This window comes from Dermacentor andersoni, chromosome 1 (genome assembly GCF_023375885.2).
Source record: "Dermacentor andersoni chromosome 1, qqDerAnde1_hic_scaffold, whole genome shotgun sequence".
NCBI classification, from domain to species: Eukaryota; Metazoa; Arthropoda; class Arachnida; order Ixodida; family Ixodidae; genus Dermacentor; species Dermacentor andersoni.
Genome location: NC_092814.1, coordinates 50,530,555 through 50,557,684, shown reverse-complemented (window position 1 = coordinate 50,557,684; position 27,130 = coordinate 50,530,555). Strand labels below are relative to the sequence as shown.

General features: G+C 43.1%; 1 protein-coding gene across 1 annotated transcript; it reads right to left on the bottom strand.

The window, feature by feature from the left end:
* Positions 1–1,988: 1,988 nt before the first annotated feature.
* Positions 1,989–27,130, bottom strand: Vha55 (V-type proton ATPase subunit Vha55). Its single transcript, XM_050194260.3, has 12 exons — positions 26,942–27,130; positions 26,211–26,266; positions 25,589–25,687; positions 22,333–22,426; positions 22,189–22,266; positions 21,992–22,131; positions 21,815–21,919; positions 21,451–21,548; positions 15,425–15,782; positions 15,246–15,350; positions 6,984–7,113; positions 1,989–2,608 (listed from the first exon to the last, which is right to left on the bottom strand). Exons 1-12 carry the CDS (start codon positions 27,024–27,026, stop codon positions 2,457–2,459), a joined length of 1,500 nt encoding a protein of 499 aa, XP_050050217.1. The 5' UTR covers positions 27,027–27,130; the 3' UTR covers positions 1,989–2,456.

The window sequence follows — 27,130 nt, the reverse complement described above, 5'->3', positions numbered from 1 at the left end:
CGATCCCTCTCTGATCCTAGCGTGAGCCGTTCGGGTGCTCGGTTAGCAAGTCCTCGAGCGGCGGTGTGGGCGGCATCGTTGCCGGGTAGGGAGGAGTGTGCTGATGCCCTAATGATCTGGATTGGTCGTGGGTGTTGGTTGGTGTCTACTATGTGTTTTACGGGAGCAGAGACCCGACCTTTCACAAAATTGCGTACTGCTGCTCTGGAATCGCTAATAATGTAATGACAATGTGTGGAGGCTATTGCCAGAGCAATAGCCACCTCTTTCGCTGTTTCGAAGCTTCTGGTGCGAATTGAACCACCAGCGCATATTTGACCTGAGGAGTCCACCACTGCAAGGGACATACAGTTGCATTCTACGTATTCTGCTGCGTCGACATAGACTACGTCTTTGAAGGCGTGGAATTTCTGATGTAGGGCTTTGGACCGCTGAGACAATGAGCAAAACCTTGTTCTCATTTTGCTCGTTGTCAGGCATGTATCGAGTTACATAAATAAACCTTTGAATCAAATGTGCTCCACACAAACTGCATATTTCTGTTTAGAAATGAGAACATATTCGTTATTTGATTTTATATTCAAAGGCAGTTTTGAATATTATTTACAATTGAGAAATTTCACTATTCAAACACCCCTACTTATAGACAAGAAATGCCAGTCCCAAACATATTTGCCAGGACATGGGCCTGTGACCTTTCTTAGCATTCAGAGAGGATTGACCACAATAAGGCCTTTAATTTTAGGGCTTCATAATTTTCAAACTTGGGGGGTGAAGTCTTTACTGAAGAACCTTTCAAAAGCTCTGGCAGGCTAGGGTTGTCTTTGGCAAAGATAATGCATATAGTGCAAAACGTACTTTTTCAGTATAATTTGCTCTCAGTACAGTTTTGCCCATATCGCCAAAAATTTTTACTGAAATATGTGGTGGAAAATACTGATAATACTCGCCATCGACTGATCTGGAGGGCTATTCTGCGAGTGCACACCTAGTGGACATGTCCATTTCATCTGTTTATGTTCCGATTGGCTGGGCTGGGGTATGCTTCAGGAGACTGATGCCTTCAGCCAAGCAGCACTTCAGCAGCAGACAAAATGGACTTGTCCACTAGGTGGACACTTACAGAATAGTGTATTACATAGTGTATTACAGAATAGTGTATAGTGTATTACAGAATAGTGTATTATACATTGTTACTTTTTTACTTTTTTTATCACATTCAAAGCACCCCACTCAGAAATCTCCAGCACTTTCTGCAGGAAAAACACAAAGGTGTGTTCGAGTCAAGTATAGACTACATATACTGTCCTACTTAGAGCATAAAATGCTTGAACAATTCTCTCCAATACAGCACAACCCTTATTGCCATGTCATGGCAGTTTCTGAAAGCAGTGGAAAAAACACCAGCAATTAATTGCCTAAGTTCAGTTATCCGTGAGAGTTTATTGGCAGTCTTTTGCAGCTTAACATCGACATCTCTCCATCACACTGACTGAAGAACATCCCCAGTCAAGTTGCAGTCTGGAAATCCTGTTTTTGTTACTACATTCACATTTCCTGGAATGTGCTTGAACCTAGAATCCTCACAAGAAAGCTCATCTTGATTAAACTGCTTTTGACTGAAATTCCAGAACCCAATTTTACTTGGAAATGAGAAACCCCAACAAAATGAACAGACATGCCTAGTTTCAGGCCCTCAAAAGAAGTGGTGAAACAGTCCAAAGAGTCAGACTTACTAGGCAGTTTGTTAAAAATTCTCTGGCATTTTGTAGCTGGCACTTTTCGGCAGCCCTCTAAATTTGGCATGTGCAAGATGACACATCTGTGCCTCTTGTGTAATTTCTAGGGTTGCCACACCAAGCATTGCTGAACTTCACTTTTTGGACTGCATCATATCGATTGAAGCTCTAAACGAAGCCACTAGTTTCAAGTACATTTGTCACAAATGTACATTTGTACATTTGTCAACATACAGGAGAGAAAAAAACTTGATCTTTTCAACTTGTTTATTCACCATCAGCTGAAAACATTTAAATAAAACACTGGCACCAGCCTCCTGACTATTGGGAGCCACTGTGCTGCCAGTGACTCTTGTTCTCTGTGTGCAACACAACAAGCAAAAAGCTGTTGGTGGCAGTGATCACGACAAGATGCAGCCTAAGATGGACCAAAAAAAATTATTGCTACGCCTGCTAGCTTTTACACCAAGCATTTTTGCAAGACAATGCTGCTCAGCATTTAACGCCTACGTAATAACTGATGTGAGCACCATCTTACAACAGCTGAATGAAACAAGTGTACAAGTATACACATTCACTACATTACAAGGTCCTGACCAGCAAAGCTGCTGTGCCAGAGTGAAGGTGGGGGAGAAAGAAATACACTGATTTCCAGATCTGGAATGCAAGGTGAAGGCTGGGCTGGCCCCACGTGACTGGAGAGTGTGGCCGGCTTGACTACTTGGCATCGGCACCTTGTCTGCCATCGCGGGGGTAAAATTCCTGCAGTAGTGACTGGGGAATTCGCTTCAGCATTTCCTTGGGGAATATGCGCAGCAACTGCCAGCCAATGTCCAAAGACTCAAAAATAGTTCTGTTCTCATAGCCTCCTGCATACATAGAGACAAGGTTGCACAGGCTCAGTGACTTCACTTGAAACTGCAGCTGCACAGTCAATGCACCTTTTGCCTTTCAATGGCCAGCCAATGTTGACTGGTTCTCGAGAATGCTGTTCAAATATACCGTAAAAACCCGCATATAATACGAACCCGCATATAGTAAGAGGTGAAATTTTTGGGGCATGAAATGGAAAAAAAAAAAGTTTTATCCGCATATAATACGAGTTAGGAAAACTCGAGGAAAACATTTAAATTGCACTCCGCACTTCAATCACTGTCTTCCTCAGCTGCGCTCTCTTCGGATAGTTCTTTGTCGGACATATCTTCCCAGAGGTACTCATCCTCTGTGCCATCGAGCGCGTTCGAGATGACTCACTTCTTGAATGCGATGACACACAAGGTCCTCTGGTATGCTGGCCCATGCGTCCACAATCCACTTGCATAGTGCAGCTGTCAAAGCCCGCTTCGGCTACCCGGTCGGTGCCACTGCAGGCTCACCTGAGCGCATCCAATCTGCGCAACACCGCTTGACCGCGTCCTTGAACGGCTTGTTCACGCAAACATCTAAAGGCTGCGGCTGAGATGTCATCCCCCCCCGGGATAACGAGTTCAGTGCTGGATTCACGCAACAGCCTCTTCACTGAGTCAGCCAAATGGCAACGAAATGCGTCCAGCACAAGGATTGACGGGAACAACAACAGTGTGCCGGGCCGCCTACACCAGACTGCCTTTATCCAGTCGAGCACAAGATACTCGTTCATCTTTCTCATCTTAGCCTTTCTCATCTCATCTCACAACCACATTTTTTGGCAGCTCCTCACCTTTAGGCACTGTCTTGCACTTGAAGACGACATAGGGCGGAAGCTTGCGTCTGCCTGCCGTGCACGACAACGTGATGGTAACTTGCGTTTTGTCGTTGCCAGTGGACTGGACATAAACTTGTTTAGAGCCCTTTTCGTGCATGGTAAGGGGCGATGGCATGTCCAGATAAACCAGCGTTTGGTCAGCATTGCCAATTTGCCCTAGCTGGAAGTTTTTGCACTTGCACAGCGAAATAATGTGGCGCTGGAAAGCCACAAGCAGCTCTTCGAACGATTAGGGTAGCTTTTGTGAGATCGAAGTTCGGCGGCGTAAAGAAGAACCAGCACAGCACATGTAGCGATAAACCCAGTGCTTGCCTGCTTTCAAGGTGGAGCTCGGCAGCCCTTTTTCTCTTGCAAGCTCCTTGGCTTTTGCCTGCATAAGCTCCACGCTCACAGCTAGATGTGCAGCTCGCTGTTGGTGTACGAACTCCGTCAGGGCAAGTTCGATTTCCGGGAATGTCCTACTCTTCGGGCCGCGAAAGCTTCTTCGCGTTCCACTGCATGCGAAAAGGGCTTCCTTCTGTCGACGCCATCCACGACTGCTTCCCTCGTTGACTCCAAACTGCCTCCCGGCCGCACTGTCGCTGATATCCTGTGCAGCTAAAATAACCTTTCTCTTGAAAGCAACCGAGTACTGTTTTCGTGGTCCGGACATCTTGGTCGTTCAATGCGGAATAAAAAAGATGCAATTCGTGAAGCGTGGTTTGCAGGTGTGCTGCCAAGGTGTGCACTCAATAAAAAAACGATGCTGTAGCCACGCAGCAATAAGGAAGCCAAGCCGTAGCCATGCAGCAATAACGAAACCAAAACTTGTAGCCCTAATTTCCGACAAATTTTTGTTCGGATCTGCATATAGTAAGAAGCGAAAATTTGGGACACTAATAGGAAAAAAACCTCGTATTATACGTGGGTTTTTACGGTATTTCCTTCAAAAACTTGCAACAGTCTTTGAAAGCCTGAGAACTATGGCAGGGTTGTTGCTTTGACAGATGTTGCTTTTTGAAAGCAAGCTACTCAAACCAGGATGCAGCCAGCGAAGCTTATTTATGGAGTAGCTTTATGGGGCACACACACAGTGGTGGCAAGTTGGCTTTTCTTCAATTTCTAGTTCCTTCCCGATGATACAAACAGAATTTATGCTCCCCTATAATAAACATTCCAATTTCCTTCTGCTTTCCTTACAGTTACTTTCCAAGACACTCATTTCCTAATGCTTCTGCACATATCTACTTTAATCCTGGTTCTCAGTTACTTTTTACCAGGAAGGCAATACAAAAAAAAGCAATGTGGCAACTAACTAAAGTATACTTCACTGCTATGTATTGGGTAATAGTGCTTAAAAAATTAAATGAAGCAATCAGCAACCACTGCATGACCACGTCGCATTTTATCAACCTGTTTAGGCCTTTCACATGTACACTATGACACACGTTTTTAAAAAAGTTTACAATTGCAATCGAAGGGTGGTATTGATTAAATCCATGTTTCGGGGCCAACTAGGCTCCTTCCGCCATCTAACCCCCGAGGAAGCAGCAGAGTTGGCCACGAAATGTTTGGTGTAACAAATAACACTTTTTTGGTTGGTTGTAGATATTAACTTAATTAGCCCAGCCAGACAGGCACTGTCAAAATGTGACTTCCAGTCAACACTTTTTTGCATTATGTATGGTAAAATGGAGAAAGCCAACAAGCTCCAATTTAGAAAGTGTGCCCTCCTGCCACAGTACACTCTTCAGATTACACCAATGACCTTTTAGTTGCCTCAGACTGGCTCTGGTTCATTGTTGCAACGCCTTTTATAGCAATGCAATGCTTTAGCAATGCTTTTGATAGGGTGCTAGCTTTAAAACATTACATGAATTCACTCAACGTGTAGCTGCCACAACTTCTGGTGCAATGGGAGCACTGTTCCATGCACACAAATACAGTTGCAATATGCAGACTAGTAGCATCTGTAAAATGAATAACTTGAGGAGGAAGCTCCACCTCAAGACCAAAAATTAGCCTAAAGATTAGAATAAGATTTATTCCATAAAATTTCAAGACCCTTCATTTTCATAATAGGTTAAGTTGTGTCCCAATAAACACGCTTTGGAATTTTTTTCCCTCTATTTCTCAAAACAACAATTTTGACACTTACAATTTTGGAGAGAAAATAGCTTCTGTTCCATGTTAAACATCGTAATACTTTTTTTTACCTAAAAGATAAATGCATGGAGTATGTGCCAAGCCAAATTTTAGTGCGATATTTGTTATATTTACCAGTTAGGTTTTACCTGTCAAAATGGAATTTTTTTTCAGGCAACTTTGATGGGCTTTAGTTCAAATGGACCGAGGACATTGGTTATACATTAGCGCACAGCTTAGGCATTCTACATTTTTCTATATTAACACGTGTACTTGTTTATCTTTCTTGGCTGATCGCTTTTCAGTGGCTAACAAATGTTAAACATTATCGTTCAGCGCAGGACGCGCCTACATGTATTGGAAGTTTCTGAAATGTTATCGACGGTTCTATCCATTGCCTGTAGTCACCGAACCTTGTGTAATCAGATTGTATGTGCGACGGGAATTGTGTAGTACTTTCTGGAAGACATGGAGGCACAAGCGATTACACTGGAACCTTCAAGGAGTCATGTATTAAAGCCGACACACTTGACTTGCTGAATCAGATTCTCGACCATCGCTGACTGTGCTCGCCGCTATCGTTGTGCTTACAGTCTAACCTGTTTTCTGGGAAGAGGTTCACCCAAATTAGTCTCGTGGTCAAGTTTTTGCTACTGCGTTTTTCAGCGTCACTACCATGCAACAATATCCTAACAACTGTTGTTTAAGATCTAGAGGCTCACTTTTCTCCAAACAAAAGAAGCCAGTTTCTAAGGCATATCAGGCGCTGTTTGTCCTAGGACGAAAACAATTATGCATTTTTTGGACTCGGCACATCAAAATACACAAGTGCGCAAAGTGACTTCAGATCTATCCATAATTAAGTTGGCTTTCAAGTGTAGCCTACCCCTTTAAGAGAGCTTCCTCTCCATAAGGAATCTTATAGTGGATAATCCATTTTTGACAAATGCTTTATAATGAGGTATGAGATGTGTGCAAGATGTATGCACGGTCAGCTACTGAGGTGCTGTGTGCAGACTGTATTCTGCAACATAATGGTGTTTAAGCACCAAATGGCAATGCAACCCACTTGAAGTTGCAGTGTAGAGCAGACGTGAAATAATGAAACAGTCAGCACTGTCAAGCAGCACAAGATCGTGCATCAGTGAGGCCTATGTGTATGTCAGTGAGCATGTATAGTAGACATTTTTAAACGAGACCAGAACTTTAGCTTTAAGGCAAAATTTGAATTCAGGAAGTTCACAAGCAAGTGGATGACTTGGCGGGTTACTTCACACCAGGGGAGAACACAGAGCGCAATGACGATACAGCCCACAAATGTCTACAAATGTGAACGGGCATGTCTTGAGCTTCAACTATTTATGTACTCTTCTTACCTTGGGAGATGAAGTTCTTTTCAAACTTTGTAAGGAACTCAAGGTAAAGCAAGTCTTCAGCGCTTAGAGCTTCTTCTCCAACAACTGCCTTCATTGCTTGTACATCTTTGCCAATGGCATAACAGGCATACTACGCGAAGAAATCAAAATGAGGTTAGGTCAGAAAGTAATCCACAGATGTTGAACTACAGAGACAGCGACAAAATACACTGCTCAACGTATTCCCACAACCTTTAAAAAAAGAACAGCAAATGATACTTCACAGACTGCAGAAATCAATGCTATAAGAAACGTTTAGCGGGTAGCTGGCTATCTACCTTGCTTGGGGTTGTACAAGGTGTTACCAGATGGTTTAGTGTGTCCATGTGATGGGAGCATTTGTGCAACAATGATAATATGACAACAGAGACTGCAATGACACGAAAATGCCAGTGATGACGGTGACATGGCAACAGCAGCAGCATAAAGGTGACAATTCCTGAAGGTGGTGCACTGTGTATCAATGCAAGACATACGCAGACAAAGTCGCTGGAATAGCCAAAGAATGCTTCACATTAGGAAGTCAGTTCTGCACACCTCCGTGAAAGGCACTAATGGTGACAACATAAGTTTTGAAAAGCTTGCATAAAACACCTGAAAAAAGAGGGCATCTCATTGGCGTTCCCATTAGTTGTACAGCACACTCGGGTGCATTCTGCAGACATTACATTATCACTTCTGCTAACATGCATGAATGGTCGTACTCTTCTGCTAAACTTTGCAGCTGGATTTTGTGGTGGAGCTGCTGTGCCCTCCTTATCAGCCCAAGACTGATGGCACGATCAGACTGGCAGAATGATTAGACTGACTAACTGCCAGGTGCATCAGACTAAATCGCTTTTCCTGGCAAGACGCCGACACTGCTTCAGCACACCTGGCTCCTTTCTCGCTGGGAAACCTTGGGAGTCCATACAGATCTTACGAGTGATTTTTTAGTGTCCACTGACACTGATAGAATTTTGAATATATGTTTTCTTTTGCTATCTGATTATCGGTACCAAACTATATGACTGCAAGTCATAGTTCTCCTGAAAATAAATTTTGAAGATTGGTTGCATGTTCCCAACTCGTGCCCACGAATGTATGGCTTTACTGGCCACTCTGCATTTGTGATGTCAGAGGCTACAGACACCTCGCTCACAAACGACAAAGCTAGCTCCTTTTTCTACGAGACAACCGCCGACAATAATCATTTGGCAGACCTGATAACAGGTGCTACTCTTCGCCTTGCCATAGCACAATGTGTTAAGCTTGGGGCATGTCAGCTGGTCTGCGCGGCAGCAAGTCAAAAGCAAACAACGACCTTTCAGCACTCATATCGCAGAAATTGCCGCAGTCTAGTTCGAAAGAGCTGAAAAAGCTCCTCATGCTGTCAAAAGACATTGTCGGCTTCACTTTTTTTGGTGTTAGCGCCACATGTACTGCGTATTTAGTATGCATTCTGCGCAGTTACATTATGGTAGTGTAGGATATGACATCAACTCATCGTAGACGTCACACGAAGCAGCTACCCGTTTTGGTACTTTGTTTATTGGTCATTTAAAATTACGGATGAGTTTCTAAACAAATTAAACCACCCTACCGGCGAAAGGACTGTGAATGCCATTTGAAAATGACAATAACCTAACGTGCTTAGAAAAATGCCGGAGTTGCCCTTTTGGTGAGCCATGCACTGACTGCAAACTTTATTCTTTCAGACAGTGGTGCAGCCAGGAATTTCTTTTGCAGACACACATACAGACACACAATGTTGCTGCAACGGAATGGTGGTACAGTAAAACCTCGTTAAACTGTACCTGCTAAAACAGTTTCGTTTTAAAAGTAGTAAAGTGAAATCCCTGACCCAGTGGCCACTGAACATAATGTGTTTTGTATCCACATAAACCGTACCAGCTTATTACATACGTATCTGTTAACGTGTAGCGTTTCCACTTTTCATCACGCAATCATGGTGGTGCGTCATCCCCATCGAGTAGTCCATCAGACCAACAGCCTCCAAGTGCCCTGTGCGTTTGCGCGTGAAGTCGCATCAACATCATTTCGGAGTCGTGCAAGCAAGGACTAGTCATGCCAAAGCTCGGAAAAAAGGCACCGGGTGCTCAGTACAGAAGAAAAACTGTACATCGTTCGTGGTAAAGAACATGGCACGAAGAAGTCTGCGCTGGCACACGACAGGCATCTGCTGTTGACTACGGTGTGTGGCATTTCGAATGCGAAGTTGCTCGGCAGCGCTGCTGCAACCATGAAAAGACGTCGGCTACGGGGTTCGGCTTTTTGCCATAGTTACCGAAGTGTCGCCTAACGACAGTGAAAGCGACAGCATGAGCGATTCAGGCCCGACAGTAGCAGAAGCTGCGCGTTACGTCAGCATCATGAGAGGAATCGTCCCGACGAGAACAGCACCCCACAGTGAAAAAGGCGCCCCGCGACTTCTGCAGCGCTGCCGCAGCCGCACACTGAGAATATGCAATGCCAACGAGGAATCTGCCATGAGAGTGTTTGCCGAAAAGAGGGGGCTGGCTGAAAAGGTGACTCGCAGCTTCAGCAAGTTTGAGGCCGCTGTCGTCGTTGCTAGGCCGCCACGGCATCAAACAAAAATGAAAATAGACTTGTCGCTTGAAGTGAATGAATACTGCCATGTTTTTGCCTTTTCATTGCACTCTCTCAGAGTTCCGTTCTTGACAGGCAAGTGGGCGATCTCGTGCTATTTCGGTTAAGCAGTACTACTGTTTAGTACATGCTTTTTCCAAGCTCCAACCAACTACGGTTTCACGAGGTTTCACTGTACTATCTGTCAATGAAAACATGTTAGAACACACTAGACGGTGATAGATGCCACGGTTCCGTTGCACAGAAATAAGCTTTTGGGCCGTGTTGCCACAGACGACACACGTTTGCCATCGCCTTGGACTGGCATTGGTTCAGGCAGCATATGTCAGCATATGTGCTCCCCTCACTCATGCATCAGCACTCAGACATGTCAGATAAGTTTTATAAGTACAGTAGACTCCCTTTAAGACGAACTCCAAGGGATCATGAAAAATGTTCGTCTTATCAGAAGTTCGTCTAATCAGGAGAGCTTCTAAAAAATGATGTTTGAGCATGCAGTGTGTGTCCAAATACCTCGTATATGAGAACAAATGAATGAAATGGCCTTTCAGGGAAAAAATAACTGCAATATAAGCATTTATTGCACTACTAGTGGTATACTACACATAGCCCTAGTAAGGCATCAGGCACTGTTGACTGTTACCCAGTCTGTTTTTTTTTTACTTTTTTTTTGTGCCTGTCGAGAAAATTGCCTGGCTGCTACAAATGCAGATATCTCACTTAAGTTTCTAAGATATTCCTCAGTGCCCTCGCATTGTTCGAAAAACTGCACTAAAGTATCCAGACAAGCGTCAGCTGCATTGCAGGTCACTTGTGCAGATTCAGGCATAACATCCATGCTGTCATCGTCAGCAGCAGTTTATGATGGCAGGTTGAGCACCTCTTCAATTAAAGCTTCCAGTGTGTCAGCCCTACATGTTTGCACACCTTCATCAATGCTGACCTACACACTCATATCAATGGAGACACCCTTACTGCTCGGCGTAGAAACAATGTTGCTCTCCAAGTTCACAGTAGAGTCCTCACTCATAGTATCGCAGTCATTCTGCGCTGAGCTGTCACTAGGCGCCATAAACCCCGCATGGTTTCCCCAGGCACTTGTAAGTGGACAGCACTTAACAGGTTCACTGCGTACTCTTTACCGCTCTCCATGCAAATTAGCATCCTCTTCAACAGAGCGACGATAGTGCCTCTTCAAGCTGCTGATTACTCCCTGGTCCATGGGCTGTAGCTTCGCAGTTGTATTTGCTGGTAGAAACTCCAGACGGATGGCAGAAAGTCCTGCGACGTGACCGTGTCCGGGACAGTCATGAACAATAAAGAGAACTTTTCTCTCTCTGGAAGTGATGATCCATCTCCTGAAGCCACTGCTCGAAAAGCGCTTGCGTCATCCACGCTTTCAAATTAGCCATGTACATGACCGGCAGCATTTTTATGCTTTTAAAGCAGCGTGGTGCTTTAGACTTCCCAATCACCAGCAACCTTAGTTTGTCAGTCCCTGTCATATTTGCGCCCACAAGGACCGTTACCCAAAGCTTGCTGTGCTTGCCCGCCACGCAGTTATCACCAGCAAATGCGAGCATTTTGTTTGGAAGCAGCTGTTAGAAAAGGGCAGTTTCGTCCATGTTGTATATATCTTGGTCATATTCTTCTATGAGGTCATTCAGTTTGTTCTGCCTCCAATCGCAGCAGGCCGTTTCGTCCACTGCAGCGGCCTCACCGACAATGCAACGAAAGGCCAGTCCACGCCTTCTGCGGAAACTGTCGAGCCACCCATCGCTGCATGCAAACTCCACATTCAGCCGCAGTGCAATTTCTTCTGCTTTCGCTTTGAATATGACTCCATTCATTGGCAAATTCGCACCGCACGCTCTCTTTACCCAAGCAAGAAGAACGTCTTCTAGGTCTTTGTGCATAGCCGTGCGCATTCTTTTACGCTTCGCCGCAAACTCGCCATCTTGCAGAGCACTGGTAATCCGCGCTTCGTCTTTCACAATACCACTCATGGTACTTTTCGCGATGCCGAACTTGTGCGCAATTTCAGCCTTTGAAAGCCGGCCGGTGCGAACTTTGGTCAAAACTTCGATCTTCTCACGAAGTTCAAGCGGCTTTTTCCGAGCTGTTGGCTGACAACTGTTGGCTAGCAACATGACGAACAGGGCACACACTAAAACAAACAACGCACACCACGATGTGACGGCGTACGGACTGGCAGGAGACAGCAGGACATGGCGCGCACGCATGCCACGAAGAAGGGATGTGCCTACTGCGTAGTTGCCGTAGTTTGAGGTCAGCAAACGCGCGGAGGTTGGTAGCACTGGCATGACGGCACTATCACGTGATCACCAGCGAAGGAGCAGCGGAAGCTTCACAGAAACACCAAGGTGGTTAGGTCTCCTCGTCTCCCCGCGTCGCACAGATGGTCGACGGCGCAGAAAAGCTTTTTTTTTTTCTTTTTTTCTTTCTTTCCTCTAAAGTGCTGCTCGAATGGTCGAGTAAAGCTGCGTGGGTAAGGCGCGGCCGGCCGTGAAAGTTCATCTTAACCGATTAGCGCGTGTGCAGTGTTCATATTAAGCGGATTTTTTTTGCATTGACTCTATGGGAAACCAAACAAACGACTTCCACTGTTCATCTTAACTGAGGGTTCACCTTGAGTGAGTTTGTCTTAACGGGACTCTACTGTATTTTCCAACTCCTTAATGCATCCTACATGCTTCACCTTCTGGTGGCTAAGTTTTATGCTTAACCCTGTAGGTGTTATTTTCACTAAAAGTGACCTTTTATATTTTATGGCTTATTTTTAAACTTCAATCCATTGAATCCCCTTTCAAAGCTTTATCAACCAATTTGCTTCATGTTTTAAGCATGAAAACCTCATTTTACCTCTCCATTGTGCAATGTATATGTACTTGTAATTGCCACAAATGGTACCGTTAGAAACAAGAAATGCTTTATTTTACCCTGTTTCAATATCAACTATTCTGTGAAGTAACATTCTTGCCCAAAGAAAGTTTTTTGTGCATTCTTGCATGACAGCCCCTCTTCGGACACAAAGGGACGCTGCATCACTGCTGGGCTAAGTCAATGCCGTCTTTGCTTACCAAATCACTTTCGGTTGAAGAAGGGATGAGAAGACTATCATCATCTCTTCACTTGAAGAATAAAACTAGTGCATCACTTTCGTTTTCACTGTCAGACTCGAGCAGTGGCTTTTTTTGTAGGTGCAACCCAATTGCGAGCTGTCAGTGGCAGATACCATAATTCCAAAAACGCAATCTGAGAGCTGACGAAGTGATGCCATCTATGTAGCATAAAACGAAGACTGCAACAAATGCACCCCTCCAGCGCTGACAAAATGGTGGAGACTGGATCAATGCAGCCTTAGAGGCGCTGAAAAAGTGTTGACTATGTAGTTTTAAAATAAGAAAGGAGTGATAACTGCAGGTATCAAACTCTGGCATTGCAGCTGCCTATGTAGAAGAAAAAAAGACTAAGTGGACATGCTCAGTTAAGCTCTTTGAAAATGGGAATACTGCCATTAACGAGCTGAGCTCGTCGAAAACGGTTAAGTGACGTGGGGTTAAGTGACGTGCGTGTGACAACCCTGCATGCCTCCACCAAGAGCAATCACTGCATCAACGGCAAAGAATTCAATAGAGTGGTGGCTTAGTGGTTGAGTGTGCCCCTCGTATGCGGGAGATACTGGGGTTCGAAACCCGGTGTCACCAGAAACCCCCCAGTTCTTTAATGGGTAGGGATGTTGCCTGGCCTGGTGCTTGGCTGCTTGTGTGGGTTCGTATCTTGAAAGGGGGCCAAACAGATTTCTAGGCATGATCCATAGGCGTGCCTTGTCGGTGAGCATCTGCTGTGGCTGCAAGAGGGAACTAGAGCTGCCACCAGGTACCCACCAGTAAAATAAGTACAAATGTGCTCCTGGCCAGTTGCTTGACCATTATGGGACCTCAGCACTTGGAAAGGGATGTAGGTCCCCAACCCGAAGGCATCCCAACCTAATAGGGGCTTTGGGATGCCACATGGAAAATTGCTGCCGTGGGATAGGCCCAGGCCCCCCCTTTTTTTCACGGCTTTGTTGTGCCCACAGGGTTTGACGAGATTTGCATGGCGCAGGCTCTTTCCCCAGAATGGTTAATCTCTAAAGAAAGCGAGTGTCAGGCCATTATATAACTGGTGGGGAACCGGCGGCAGAGTGGCTTTGAACCCACGTCTTCCTGCAGTCAAGATTATGTGAAAAAATTCTAATATTACTATTGATAGTAGCGTAATATTTTGCCAACTTTCATTGTTGATGGTGCTTTTGATAGTTTTGCAAATGCTGGCTAGTTACTTTGCCAAAATGAGATGACTAAAAAATCAAGAATACTCTGTTCATGCTTCTTAATTTTGGAAAATTTGCCACCACAGTCAAAATCCCAAATATAACCATCACTATATATATTCATACTGAAAACAAACCAGTTACTCCAGACCAACCAAATTAGTTGGTCCGAGTCTCAAGATGCCACAAAAATTGGGCTGCAGCAGTTTATCACACATTTCTTTCTGCTCTAACTAAGCGTTTACATGTGTGACAAATATTTTCTCCACTTCAATAATAATAATAATAAAAAAAAACTGGCTGCTCCACAAACCATTCTATGTGAAGGAAAACTAACATTATTACCTTTATTTCTGGCCGTGGAGAGCATATTCATATAAAAAAAAACAATGAACTATTTGAGTTATGAACTTATTAGTACAGTAGTAAATGATTTTTCACTACAATATACTATGGCCCATGCCAGTTTTCCCTATCCTTCCTTGTGGCAGATACCAATTTGAGACACTGAGACATTACACCTTTTTATAACAGCAAACACTAATACCACGTGACATTGTACTGCCTTTGTGATTGGCCCATGTTCAAACAGGTTGCAACATTCCTTCACCAGAGCCTACAGTAGATCAATTGTCATGCTATCATTGTCATGCTGTTACCTTGCCGTTTTCACACACATGCTCACATCACAAACACGATCACTCGCCTTACATGGACACATCGCACTATCTGGTAACATTCTGTGAAACCCCAAACAATGCTAGATAGCCAGTAACCTGCAAAATGCTTCAAATAACATTGATTCCCATAGTGTGTGGGACCTGTGTAATTTTTTAAGCATAGTTTTCTTAAAAGTGAATTTCTGGTTTTATTACTCAATATTTAGAAAGTCTCGAAAATGAATTTTTATACTGCATACATACAGTTCTAGTTTACTCTTGTGCAATATCATTTGTCTAGTAATTATGCCTAATTTCCAAATATGAACATTTTATGTAACTTGCCACTTTGACATCTTCAATTTTTCTCAGAGTTTCGCAAACTGATGTCTTCAATATGCTATGCAAAATTCTTGGAAGACAGCTTTCCACATTTTTGTATTTAATTACTGAGCAAGTTATAGCAAGACAATTCAAGTGGAACAAAGCATCCAAGTACATTAACAGGCCAGACCATTCTTACACAATGTCTTGATATTTGCATTTCTACCCCTTTCCATGATAAAAATAAAGAAAGAGAATGGAACTAGCATTGGTGAAGTTGAAAATGACACTTACTAGCTGGTTGGAGACGTCTGCGTGGTCCTTCCTCGTCATGCCTTCTCCGATGGCAGATTTCATAAGTCGAGACAGGGATGGCAACACATTGATGGGTGGATAGATCTAAAAATGTAAAAATAGCCACTTTCACACTCTGCATTGAAAGAACGCACAGCAGGTGAAAGCACCACACTGACCTGCCGATTGTGTAGCTGCCGATCAACATACACTTGGCCTTCAGTAATGTAGCCTGTCAAGTCAGGTATGGGGTGAGTGATATCGTCATTGGGCATGGTTAAGATGGGAATCTGTGTGATGGAGCCATTGCGACCTTCCACACGCCCAGCCCGCTCATATATGGTGGCCAAGTCAGTGTACATGTAACCTGGAAAGCCACGTCGACCAGGAACTTCTTCTCGGGCAGCAGATACCTCTCGCAAAGCTTCTGCGTATGAAGACATGTCAGTCAGGATCACCAGCACGTGCTTCTCACACTGGTAGGCCAGGAACTCGGCAGTAGTCAGGGCGAGACGTGGTGTAATGATCCTCTCAATACTGAAAAGTAAAAAAGGCCATACTATTGCACAAGCACACAAGTGAGCAAGCCACTTTTGTCTGGTTTCAATAGGCATTTATTAAAATATACTGACAACAGTTTTATCTCAAGCATACACTACTTTCATCCATAAGTGAATAAGCGAGAGTGATCCACAATGCACATTGTGCAAATCGGTGAATGACGAATTAATTACGGGCTTAGCTGAGGTTGTTGCATATCCACGGGTCTTCAAAAGCTGCACCATGGCTAAATTTACTGTCTAATGCAGCAGTGAGGCAATTCTATGGCCCTCACTAAAGCTGGCGTGAGCTGCAAGTGGTCCGTGACTGTGGGTGTAAAGAGAAGAGTGTCCCAGAGTGCAATGCTCTATTTACGGTTAATTTTGCCCACACCAACATATGATAAGCTATTCCAACATGAAACAGCCTAACCAAACAGATGCTAACAAAGCTCACATGGTAGAGCGGCTGCTCGGGAAAGGCGATGGTCCCGAGTTCGAGTCCCGGACCAGGACAAAGAGGCTTTTCTTTTGAGGAACCCATTGGGTTTCCTTTGTAGCAACTGCTACGATTGGGTGGACATCTCATTTTCCCTTTATCAATTACTAGTTCTCTCCACCTTGCAGGTTTCCACAGAACTATTACGTCAAACACCATCAGACTAACAAGTACATGGAGAAGTTTTACCATCACCTCAAAATGGCCATCAAGTGTTCATGAGATACCTATGCATAGCCCTAGTATCCTGCCCTCCTCCTTCTCACTAAGTCTATTAACCCTTTCAGGGTCAATGCCGTAAGTACACGGCGCCATGGACAAGTCCCAAACTGTTGATGCCGTATATTTACGGTGCCAGCAGTACGTTTGAAAAATGTGCCAATTTTTCAACTCTGTTGCCTAGCAAGTGCTGCCACCATGTGTGGATACAAAGAACTTTTTATTTTTGCTCTGTAGTCTGGGTTTTCATTCCATGGCATCTTCACGCTGGCATCTCAGCGATCACTCACGCATCCACACATGCGAAGGCGCGTAGTGGTTAGTTTTGGTTTCGGCTTGCGAGCTGTTTATGTTCATTGCTCTTTTAAAAATTTATGTCGATCTGGTTTCTGATCTCTTGAAGGGTCACCGCTAGATGATCGCTGGTCATGTTGCTCACAGGGTTACGATTACATCTGTCCACAAGGCAGATGCTGGTATATACAAACGATGCCACCATATACGAACACTACTGCCATGCCTGTATTTCTTTTCTTGAGACTTGGCTTGTGAAAACTGTCCATCATTCACAATGGAACGATGGATTACAGAAAGTTTCCAACTCATTTGGTTTTCCTGACAGGCACACAACCACCAAGTTTTCTTGCGGGCACTCAAATACATGGTTCAATTACGCTACGGGTGTGCGCGCTGGTCGCTCTGCTGTAACTGAGTCTAGCGGCAATTCCTTTGATGTGGACTGCTACCCAAGTTCCAACATGGAATATATCTATTTTGGTGCATGTATTTTTAAATGCTTATAAGTATTTATGGAAGCCCATCCGTATTCATGAATAAACAATGCATGTTTACCAATGGAAAATACTTTGTCACTGTATGGCAACTTAAAAAAATTTGGCCAATTTTTTTTTTTTTTTGATTGGTCAGTCTGAAGATTTCAAATCCAATAAATTCGACCCAGGGGTTCACATCTGCCTAAAAAAATTGACCCTGAAAGGGTTAAACAAGCTCAGCTTTCCTGCTCACTCTACTATTTGCAACAGCATTGTGCCCTCTTTAGGAATATTCAGCCCTAGTTAGCCTGTTCAGAAACATCCCTGCCCAGTGTACATGACTTCGGACTTTGTGATATGCACTCACGAGTTACATATGGCCACACACCTCCTTCCCCAAGCATCCACATTTTTTATTTAAATTCTGGACTTTAATGTGCCAAAACCACAATCTAATTATGAGGCACACAGTAGGAAACGCCGGGTCAACTTTGACCACCTGGGGTTCTTTAATGTGCCCTTATATCTAAGTACACTAGTGCATTTCACCCCCATCAAAATTCGGCCACTGCGGCCAGGATCAAATTTGTGACCTCAAGCTCAGCAGTGCAATGCCAAAGCCACTAAGCTACCACAGTGGGTCATGCATCCACATTACCTCAATCTTTTCCCAGTCATATATTGCTGTGTTAAAACCTAAGCAGCAGAATTGAACCTAAAGTGGTAAAACCAGTGCTGAAACTGGACTATACCATCTTCCCTGCGCCATGACTGCTGGCAACTAGCCTTTGCATCTCCTACTAGCAACACCACCATGCATGCGCCACGTTTACTGCCTGCAGCCACATGCTTGCCAAACAAGCTTTGCTCTCAGGGGTTGGCACTGGTTTATAATGGCAGCCTCATGGCCACCTCCAGATGCTGGCCTCAAGCAGTTCCTGGTCTGAGAGCTGCTGCTCCGAGATTAGAAAGGAAATCCATGTCCTACAGCCTCACTACACGGTTGTAGTATCACTGGCCTCATCCTCACACGGCGCAACAGATGAAGGGTTTGGTATCCCCTCCTCCCTACAGTACCAAAGCTAGAATAGCACTGCTTTAGCTGATCTTGAGGTGCACTGGCACCAAACTTCCAAGTTCAAATTTCTGTATTAAATTTCGAAATGCCTCTGACCAAGTATACAAGCAAAAATTGCTCAAAACACAAGTGAACTGGATATACCGCATCCACCGGCCACCTACAATATACTGGCAAACTGCACTAAGTGACAACAGTACAAAAGGGTAACCAGACGCAATGTGTATTGTCTCAGTTACCACGTAATGCAGTTCACCAATATGAATTGCCACCAACCAGGCCGTTTCGTAATACTGTTTACCTTAATTTGGTAAATTTGATATCAAAGACTACAAAAGCAAGCAACATAAAAGTGCAGCACAGCATGACAAACATCAAGACAGCACAAAAAAAATCTCCAAAATACACTGCAGCATCGATAAACTTCTGCAACACTCAGTGTGGGCTGCTGATGTTGCATACCGTGGTGCTTATGTGAAGACACTATTACGACTTTATGCTGTCGTTCTTACTTTTCTCTGTTGGTTTGGTGTGCAGTCATCCCCATGATTGCGTGCATCATTAGACTAGGATATAAAATATTTTAGTGCAATGCACTTGCAGGCAGGCACACAATGTGTGTGCAGAAGAGGCATAGTGCTTTGCAGCAGAATTAAAATTGATTAGAACACACACACACACACACACACACACACACACACACACACACACACACGGTGTCACAACTATTATGTACTAAGATATAAAGATATTAAAAATATGCAAATGCCACATAGCTGGACAGAATCAAGGTAATGTTTGCCGTTGCTTGGAGATACTCAGATTATTTTTTGCATTCTGCTTTCTGTTGCTGAATACACGTGCTACAAAAAAGGTTTTCCAAGCGTGAAAGAAGGCTGCGAATACACGCAAAGTGCTTCAAGCGGCCAGTTGCGTGGCAATTTTGCATGCATTTGTGTGTTTCTTTCACGCTTGGAAAAACACCTTTACGTAGCATGTATTGAGCAACAGAAAGCTGTATTGGAAGTTCATGCTGCTCTACAGTTTTCTCATTGAATTATTATATTTGAGAAGTTTATTGATTAATTAAGACTAATCATGTAATTAGGTAGAATGCACAAAATAATCTGAGCATCTCCAAGCGATGCCAAACATTACGTTGGTTCTGTCTAGCTACATGGCATTTGCATATTTTTAAATCTTGGTGTATGATAGTTGAGACACGCACGTGCACACACACACACACACACACACACACACACAATACATACTGCTAAAGGGCTTACAGAATAGAACATTGGCAACATTTACACAACTTCGCAACTTTGTAACCTTTTCCTAAACACACAAGACAAAAAAAAGAAAAGAGCAGATGCATTAAGACATAGCAGAATCTGCAACACTAGTGAAGTTAGTGGTGCTTTGGTTTGACAACAAAATTCCGAAAGGAAAGTCGCTCATCTCCACTCATAAGCCCTCTTGCAGAGTACCGAAAGACTAATACTGCAGTTGCAGCAGTATTTTCTGATTTATTGCTTTCTTTTAGTGTCTTGAAACTCGTGAAATTTGAAACAAAGTGATAGCAACAAGTTCATTGAGCAGAAAATAAATCATGTTTTGTACCACGACTATAGCATTGACTGCTATGTAATTTCAACAACACTGACCATATTTCTTTTATATACCACTTGTCGGCAAGGGTACAGACATGCCAGCATTCACTGAGAACATTTCATGTACAGTTTCCCTAAACAAGAGCGACACAAATATAGAGCTCCATTTAGGCAGAACTTGAGCCTGCAGTTCAATTTTAAGCATTAGGTCCAGAACTGGTAACTTATACATAGCAATTCTGACCTTTCCAAGTTTTCTTCTATTCAGGGCCAGAGAGTCATGTTTGGGAAGGAAGTCATTCACTATGCTAACCAGGAGTTAAAGCAGCATACAGAGCTCATAATCAGCAATTATTCATATTTTTACATTCTCTATGCCAATATGTAGAGCCTATCACTGATAGTAATGTGACAGTTTCTTGAAAATCAGAAATAAGATCATTGCAACACTCTTGTGCTCCAAGGTTCAGTGAAATGTATTACAGTCAAATCTTGATACAACGAACCTGAAGAGACCGCTAAAAATCTTTATTTTGAAAAATTGTAATATTGAAAAAAATCTTATTCTCATGGAAAATTGTAAATGCGACACAAGCAGTCTCTTACCTTTGCTGGGAACACATCCGCAAACATGTTAATGTCTAGAAGCACAAAAAAAGCACCGAGTATTGAATGCACGTTTATTTGAAGAAATGGTGTAATCCCCCACACCTTTGCAATGTCGATTTGCTTTTTCCCAGCGTTCACTTGAGAAAGAACATCCACCTTTTCTTGCAAAGAGAATTGCCTCCACTTTTTTTTCGTGCTGCTTCCAGAGCTCATCGCGAACATAGAAACGAAAGCCTAACGTTTCAAGCAAGAAAAACAGCCCTCCGACAAACGTGCCGAGGTATGTGGTTCACGGAACAAAGACTGCGAGGGCCGGCGAGGCTCAATTCCAAGTGCAGGTGATGCCGATAGGGCAAACGCACGTTTAAAAATGGGCAGGAGCATAGAGAAATATAGGCAGGCATACTGATGATGATGGTAGTGGCACATACAGAGCATTTGTCATCGTTTGTGCCATTGCGAGCAGATTCCTACCATTATTGTGAAGTGTTAAGATACGATGACAATGAAATTTGGTGCGTTATTCTGAAAAATTTGGTATTCTGAAATTCATTGTAGTGAAAGATTTTTACATTCAATCAATGGGCACTTGGTGGGGGATTTTCGAAATGTTTGTTCATTTGAAAAAATCGTAAATGTGAGGTTCGCTCTAACGGGATTTCACTGTACTATGGCAGCGACTGCTTCCCCCCCCCCCCCCCCCAAAGGAGGGGTTTAATGTTAAGTGAGCTAAATCTTCATGTATACTTTCAAAATTAAGTGGCACACCAAACAAAATGTACATGCCAGGGATGCAGAAAAGCCCCAAGAATAACATTACACACAGAAATTCTGAATCTGGCAGTGGCAGCCAGCATGTCAATTTGAAGTCTTACGTTGGGTCATTTGCCAAGTTCAGGAAGAGACACACATTCTCCATGGAGCCGTTCTCTTCGAAGTCCTGTTTGAAAAATCTTGCAGTTTCCATGTTCACCTGTGAAGAACCAGATGAACGCCTTGCAGTTTGATAAAATTGGCCATGACATTACCAATGACTCGTAGTTCAGTTGTTCAAAACAGTTCAGCTGCTACAGGATCTGCATAATCACACTAAGCATTCTTGTTCGATGGCTGCAACAGTTTATGAACATCGGTAACAGTAGTCATGCAAGATGACAGCATTCTGGCTTATAAAATACAGGCTAGATATCAGACAGCCTTTACAAAACCTGTTAATTCTCAAACAGTACATATACTTACACCCATCGCAGCAAAAACAATGGCAAAGTTGTCTTCTGACGAGTCAAGGACACTCTTTCCAGGCAGCTTCACAAGGCCACCTTGACGACAGATCTGGGCAGCAATCTGGAAATGCCACCAATGGTTAGCACTGGCATTTGCATCTGTCCAAACATGAGTAACTACAAGGCCACCTACATCGTTGTGAGGAAGGCCAGCTGCAGAGAAGATGGGAATTTTCTGGCCTCGGGCAATACTGTTCATGACGTCAATGGCAGAGATTCCAGTTTGAATCATTTCCTCCGGATAGATACGAGACCATGGGTTGATAGGCTGGCCTGAAAAAAAGAAATTTGCATCTTAACTTGACCAGAATGAATGGCACAGCTCCTCACCCTGAATATCTAGGAAGTCTTCAGCCAACACTGGAGGACCTTTGTCGATAGGTTTGCCGGAGCCATTGAATACTCTGCCTAAAACAAGATGGGCACGAGACAATGAAACATTCTTTTCCCGAGACCTGAAAAACAAGAGCTTACCAAGCATGTCTTCAGACACTGGGATTCGTAAAATGTCTCCTGTGAATTCACACACAGTGTTCTTGGCATCAATACCGGAGGTGCCTTCAAAAACCTGAAAAGAAAACATGCCACTGCTTATGCCACCTCACCAGCACAACAGGCCAATGGATCAATGCACCCCAAAGTATGCAATGCACTCCAACATGCAATGTATATTAAGCTGAGAATTAAGTAGTTCAGGTTGATGCTATGGAGAAGATAAGTACAATTGTGAGTTGAGTGGCAAAGCACAAGAGCTCACAAATTATTTACTTCTTGCAAGAACTTCACAATAACAATCTGGAGTAGACTATACTTAAAAATGGGCTGAATATTGTCTTTGCTGCAGTAGATGTCAAACTTATCTTTACTGAGAACAAAGCATAACAGCTTGTCACTGAGGTTGCGAGAAATCTAGAAAAGAAACGTTAAAGTAATATCAAACGTGGATAAATTTTCTGAATTGTACATTCAGGACCTGCCATGAAGAGCAAAGGCCACAAGGGAATCAAACGAACAGATTACATGGTAGTGTGGGCACTTAACACTTGTGTTACATGATACCAACGACAAACATAGTCATAAGAAATTACCTGCAAAAGAAATTGTTTTTATCTCACGGGTGCAAGCAAGCATACACCTAGAAGCTTACTTTTTTTGAATGTGGTAAATTAAACTTTAGTAACTAGACAATACTGTCACAAACATCTGAGTATTTATTCCTGTACTCACAGAAGGAAGCTTATGGTTTCATTAAAACAACTGCCTGCTCTTTTCAACTTCCCACCACTTTTTGCATTTTAGACACAATTGCCACTGATTGGATTTTTTTAGATGTCGCAAACAAGCAGTACTTCCAGCAGAAAAAATAGTGCAATAATCTCATTATTGATGAGGCAATGACACCATCTGATAGCAGGGAACAATACCACTGTGCCTACACTATGTCAGAGACTGAGTGGCATGCCAAAGGGCTGCACCAACGATCCTGAGGTTGTCCCGATACAAAATCTTGACAATGATTGGTGGAACTTGGGGAGGGGGGGGGCACCATTCCCATAAGTGTGGCAGCATTGCTTCAAGTGTAATTTGAAGAACAAAAAAGATGCAGAGGCAGCCAGGACATGGAAACTTGGTTGCTGATAGCTGCTCATACAAAGTACATTCAAACCTTGAGAAATATTTGCGTGGAGATGCCCTTAATATCAGAAACATTCGATACCTTTCATAAAAGATTTTGCAGGGCCCATTAAAGAAACTTCAATTTTAGCTAACCTTGCCCAAGTAAGCAACTTAGTGTCATGAAAAAAAAAAAGAAACACCAAGGGACCAGCTTTTTTTTTAACCAGGGCTACCAAATCACAACGTGAATTTACACTGCAGTTTTGTTTATGAAACTTGAACTTATTGGTGAAAATGGCAGCTTCACTGCCCATCCCTAAGAAAAAAAACGTGAACAGGTGTCAAAGTGAGGCTTACAGTGCACCACATAAAAGTACAAGAACCCACAAGCATGCAACATGTTCAGCCATTATGTAATAATGGCTAGCATTATGTTAGTGCACTACACACAATTTTAAAGCAAAACTGGTTAAGTTTGGTTTAATTAAGGGGGGACGCGGCTTTCGCATCGCGAAAAATTGCCAAAGGCACCATGCTCTTTGTAGCGCAGCAGGAGCAAAGAATGCCGCCTGCCCCCCCCCCCCCCCTTCCTTTTCTTTTTATAGAAAAAAAAAGGGGGGGGGGGGAAGCATGCCAGACCAGAGGCCACATGTACAAGAAGCCCCACATCACAAAACACTCCAAAGACGACAAATTCGGTGCCTTTTAGAGAACTGAAGAGAAGGTGAAACTTTGAGAGCCGTTTTCTCAAAACTGTTTTTCTGCCTTTCTGCTCAGTTTCTGGAGCTAATTTCTTTGTTACTGTTTAACATATTTTGACTCAGTCTTTTTTTTTTGTCACGTTCCTTGGGCTACAGTGCAGGTCGCGACATTCTCGCTTTCTTATCTTGACCCTTTGTAAGTTTACGATATGGCTATTCGTCTACCCCGAAAGCGTGCTTGATATGAAGGTAACATAAAATATGGCACTACAAAAAATTTGTGTTGAAAAAAAAAAATAAAGCAAGAATGTCATGACCGTCAGCATGAATTTAGCTATGCAGTCAATACTTAACAAGCCTTCTATCACGTTTTTTATGTTCCCCAGGCTCTCCAGAAAAAGGGAGAAAAATTCTGCTCAATAAAATTTAATAAAAATGTTCTCAAGATATTGCTCTGAAGCTTTTATGGAAGAATCAGGGCGACATTCTAAACATTTGTGCCAATTTTCGTCAAAACTCATGAAGAAATAAGGAAGTTGATTTTCAAAGCCACGTCCTCCCTTAATATGCTTGACATTCCACAATATGCATAAGGCTGCAAAAGACAGTTCATTCAATGATTAAATGTTCAGGTTTTGGGCTAGCTACTCCTACAAATAATGTAATATAATGCAATGCCAAGATAGTGAATCAAAAGTAGAAGCACTGATCAAAAATGACATTTAAAATGTGTTGTATACATGTTGAAACACTTCAAACTGCGCCTGTGCTGAAACTTTGAATAAAGTATGTACAGTGTTCCAGTAAAACAAGTCAAGTAGACAGCTGGGTGCTTGCTCTCGATGCCAGTATGCCATCACGAAGGCTCACTTTCATTTGTTTTTCAAGATGTTGTACATCAGGCATATTTTTCAAGGGTTGGATAGGTGCTTTCTAAGCACGCGAGACATGAAGTAGTCTATGTTCTCATATCTGACATTCCTGTAGAGAACTACAGCGTGGAGTCCACATTCTGCACACTTGACAAAACTTACTGAAAATTAAATTCTGAATCCACTCTACAGTTGTACGCTTTCCATGATCCTGAAGATACAAGAAATATGATGAAACTAAATTTTGAGAGGACATATTTAAATGGTGCCTTTAGGGGGCTATCAGTCTTGTCAGGTGGCTGATTCTGGCAATAATGGCAGCGCAGGGGCACCTGAGCCAATAAAGAAAAGTGAAAAGAGTGGAAAATGAAATGGATTGGTACAAGACAGACCCCAGGTCTCAATAATTTCGAGTTGACTTAAAGGAGCAACTAACTAGATAAATGAGTGCAAGCAGACATGTTTTCCTGGCAGCCTTTATTACCAAGCACGAAATAAAAATTTTTAATGAGCAGCAAGATGGAAGACGTCGATCCATACCTGTACAACAGCTTTTGATCCACTGACCTCCAGTACCTGCCCAGTGCGGGCACTGCCATCGGCAAGGACCAACTGAACAATTTCGGCATATTTTGGAAACTGAAAAGGGTTAGAAGAACATGAGACTGATGAAGAGCTGTTGAGGAGCAACTATTACTGTACTAGTAAGGACATTTTTTCAAACAAATAGAAATAAACAAGGATAGTAATCTTTCCTTTTCTTAGCTCCTGTCGCAGAAGAGTTACAACATACATTTCATGGTAATAAACTGCTCTTTGCATTGAGTACATTGCAGAAGAAGCACATGTGTGCCCTAATTAAGCATGCCCACAATATTTACTGAATCAGTACAGCAAAGTAAATTTTGCTACAACTATTGTTCGTGCCCACAGACAGTGTTCTATCTTTAATGGCATAAATACAACATTACAAGAGGCATATTAACATATCTAGGAAATCGCCGAATAATTTCACGCTGCATGCGTTTTGAATGTGCAGAAGTTGAACGTACTGAACCAATATTCAGCACCAGAAGTGTGGCAGCATCCACACACACAAACCCGGCTACACAGAGTTGCTGTTAACCGAGTTGTAATGTAAATTAACTAAGCACAGAATCACCTTGACTTCATCCAAAATGACCAAGGGGCCGTTGACACCACAGACGGTCTTGTATACTAGAAGCAAAAACAAAGCGCTTATTACACAAACCACAAAACTCGAATTACCGACTCAAAACTTCTTTGCACAGCGACACTGACAAAATTGGACCATCAGTCCAGCCAAAACCAACCAGTACAGTCCAACCCCAGAACATATCAACCATGTGGCGGTAGTCATTACCAGGTAGTTAAAAAGTATTGTTCCAGGAACTAATACGGAAGGCAAAATACGTAAACCGTGCTCGAACTAGAAGTAGCAGCGCACTACGGGCGTTATCCCGCTAGTAGGCACATGACATCCGCAGTCACATGACTACGGGCACAGTGCAACTGCTTGAGCTGTGAACTCTGTAAACGCTGCTCTAATGTTTATTGCGACGGTTGTTGGTTACTAACATTAACTTAACTGTTTTTTTATCTTACAAGTGTCTATCTCACACAAAATAAAACTACGGTAGGCGCGATACTGGAGCAAATCGGTAGGCGTCAAAGGCTCAACAGCACACATTTGAGCTGCTGAATGTTTGTGAGCAGTGGGGCTCGCAAATCTCTCTGGTTCGTAAAAAGGTTACTATACATTTTTTTTTTTACTACAGTCCTCCCACATTCATGGCAAGGAGCACTAACCTTGCAGACTTCAGTGTGATACAAACTAAAGCAGTCGACAGGCACTATCGGTGAGCTGCTTACCCAACCTTGGCTGAGAAATGTAATCTCTTGTGACGGCTAGAGCATGTTCCTTGCTCGCGGCAACAGCTGATTTTGCATCAGGCATTTTTGTTGCAGCTTCGGTGATGAGCGGACTACACTAACTCGAAACGTTGCACCGGTTTGCTATCACACAGCTCATAAACGGCACTCACTCTGGCCGCAGTCTAT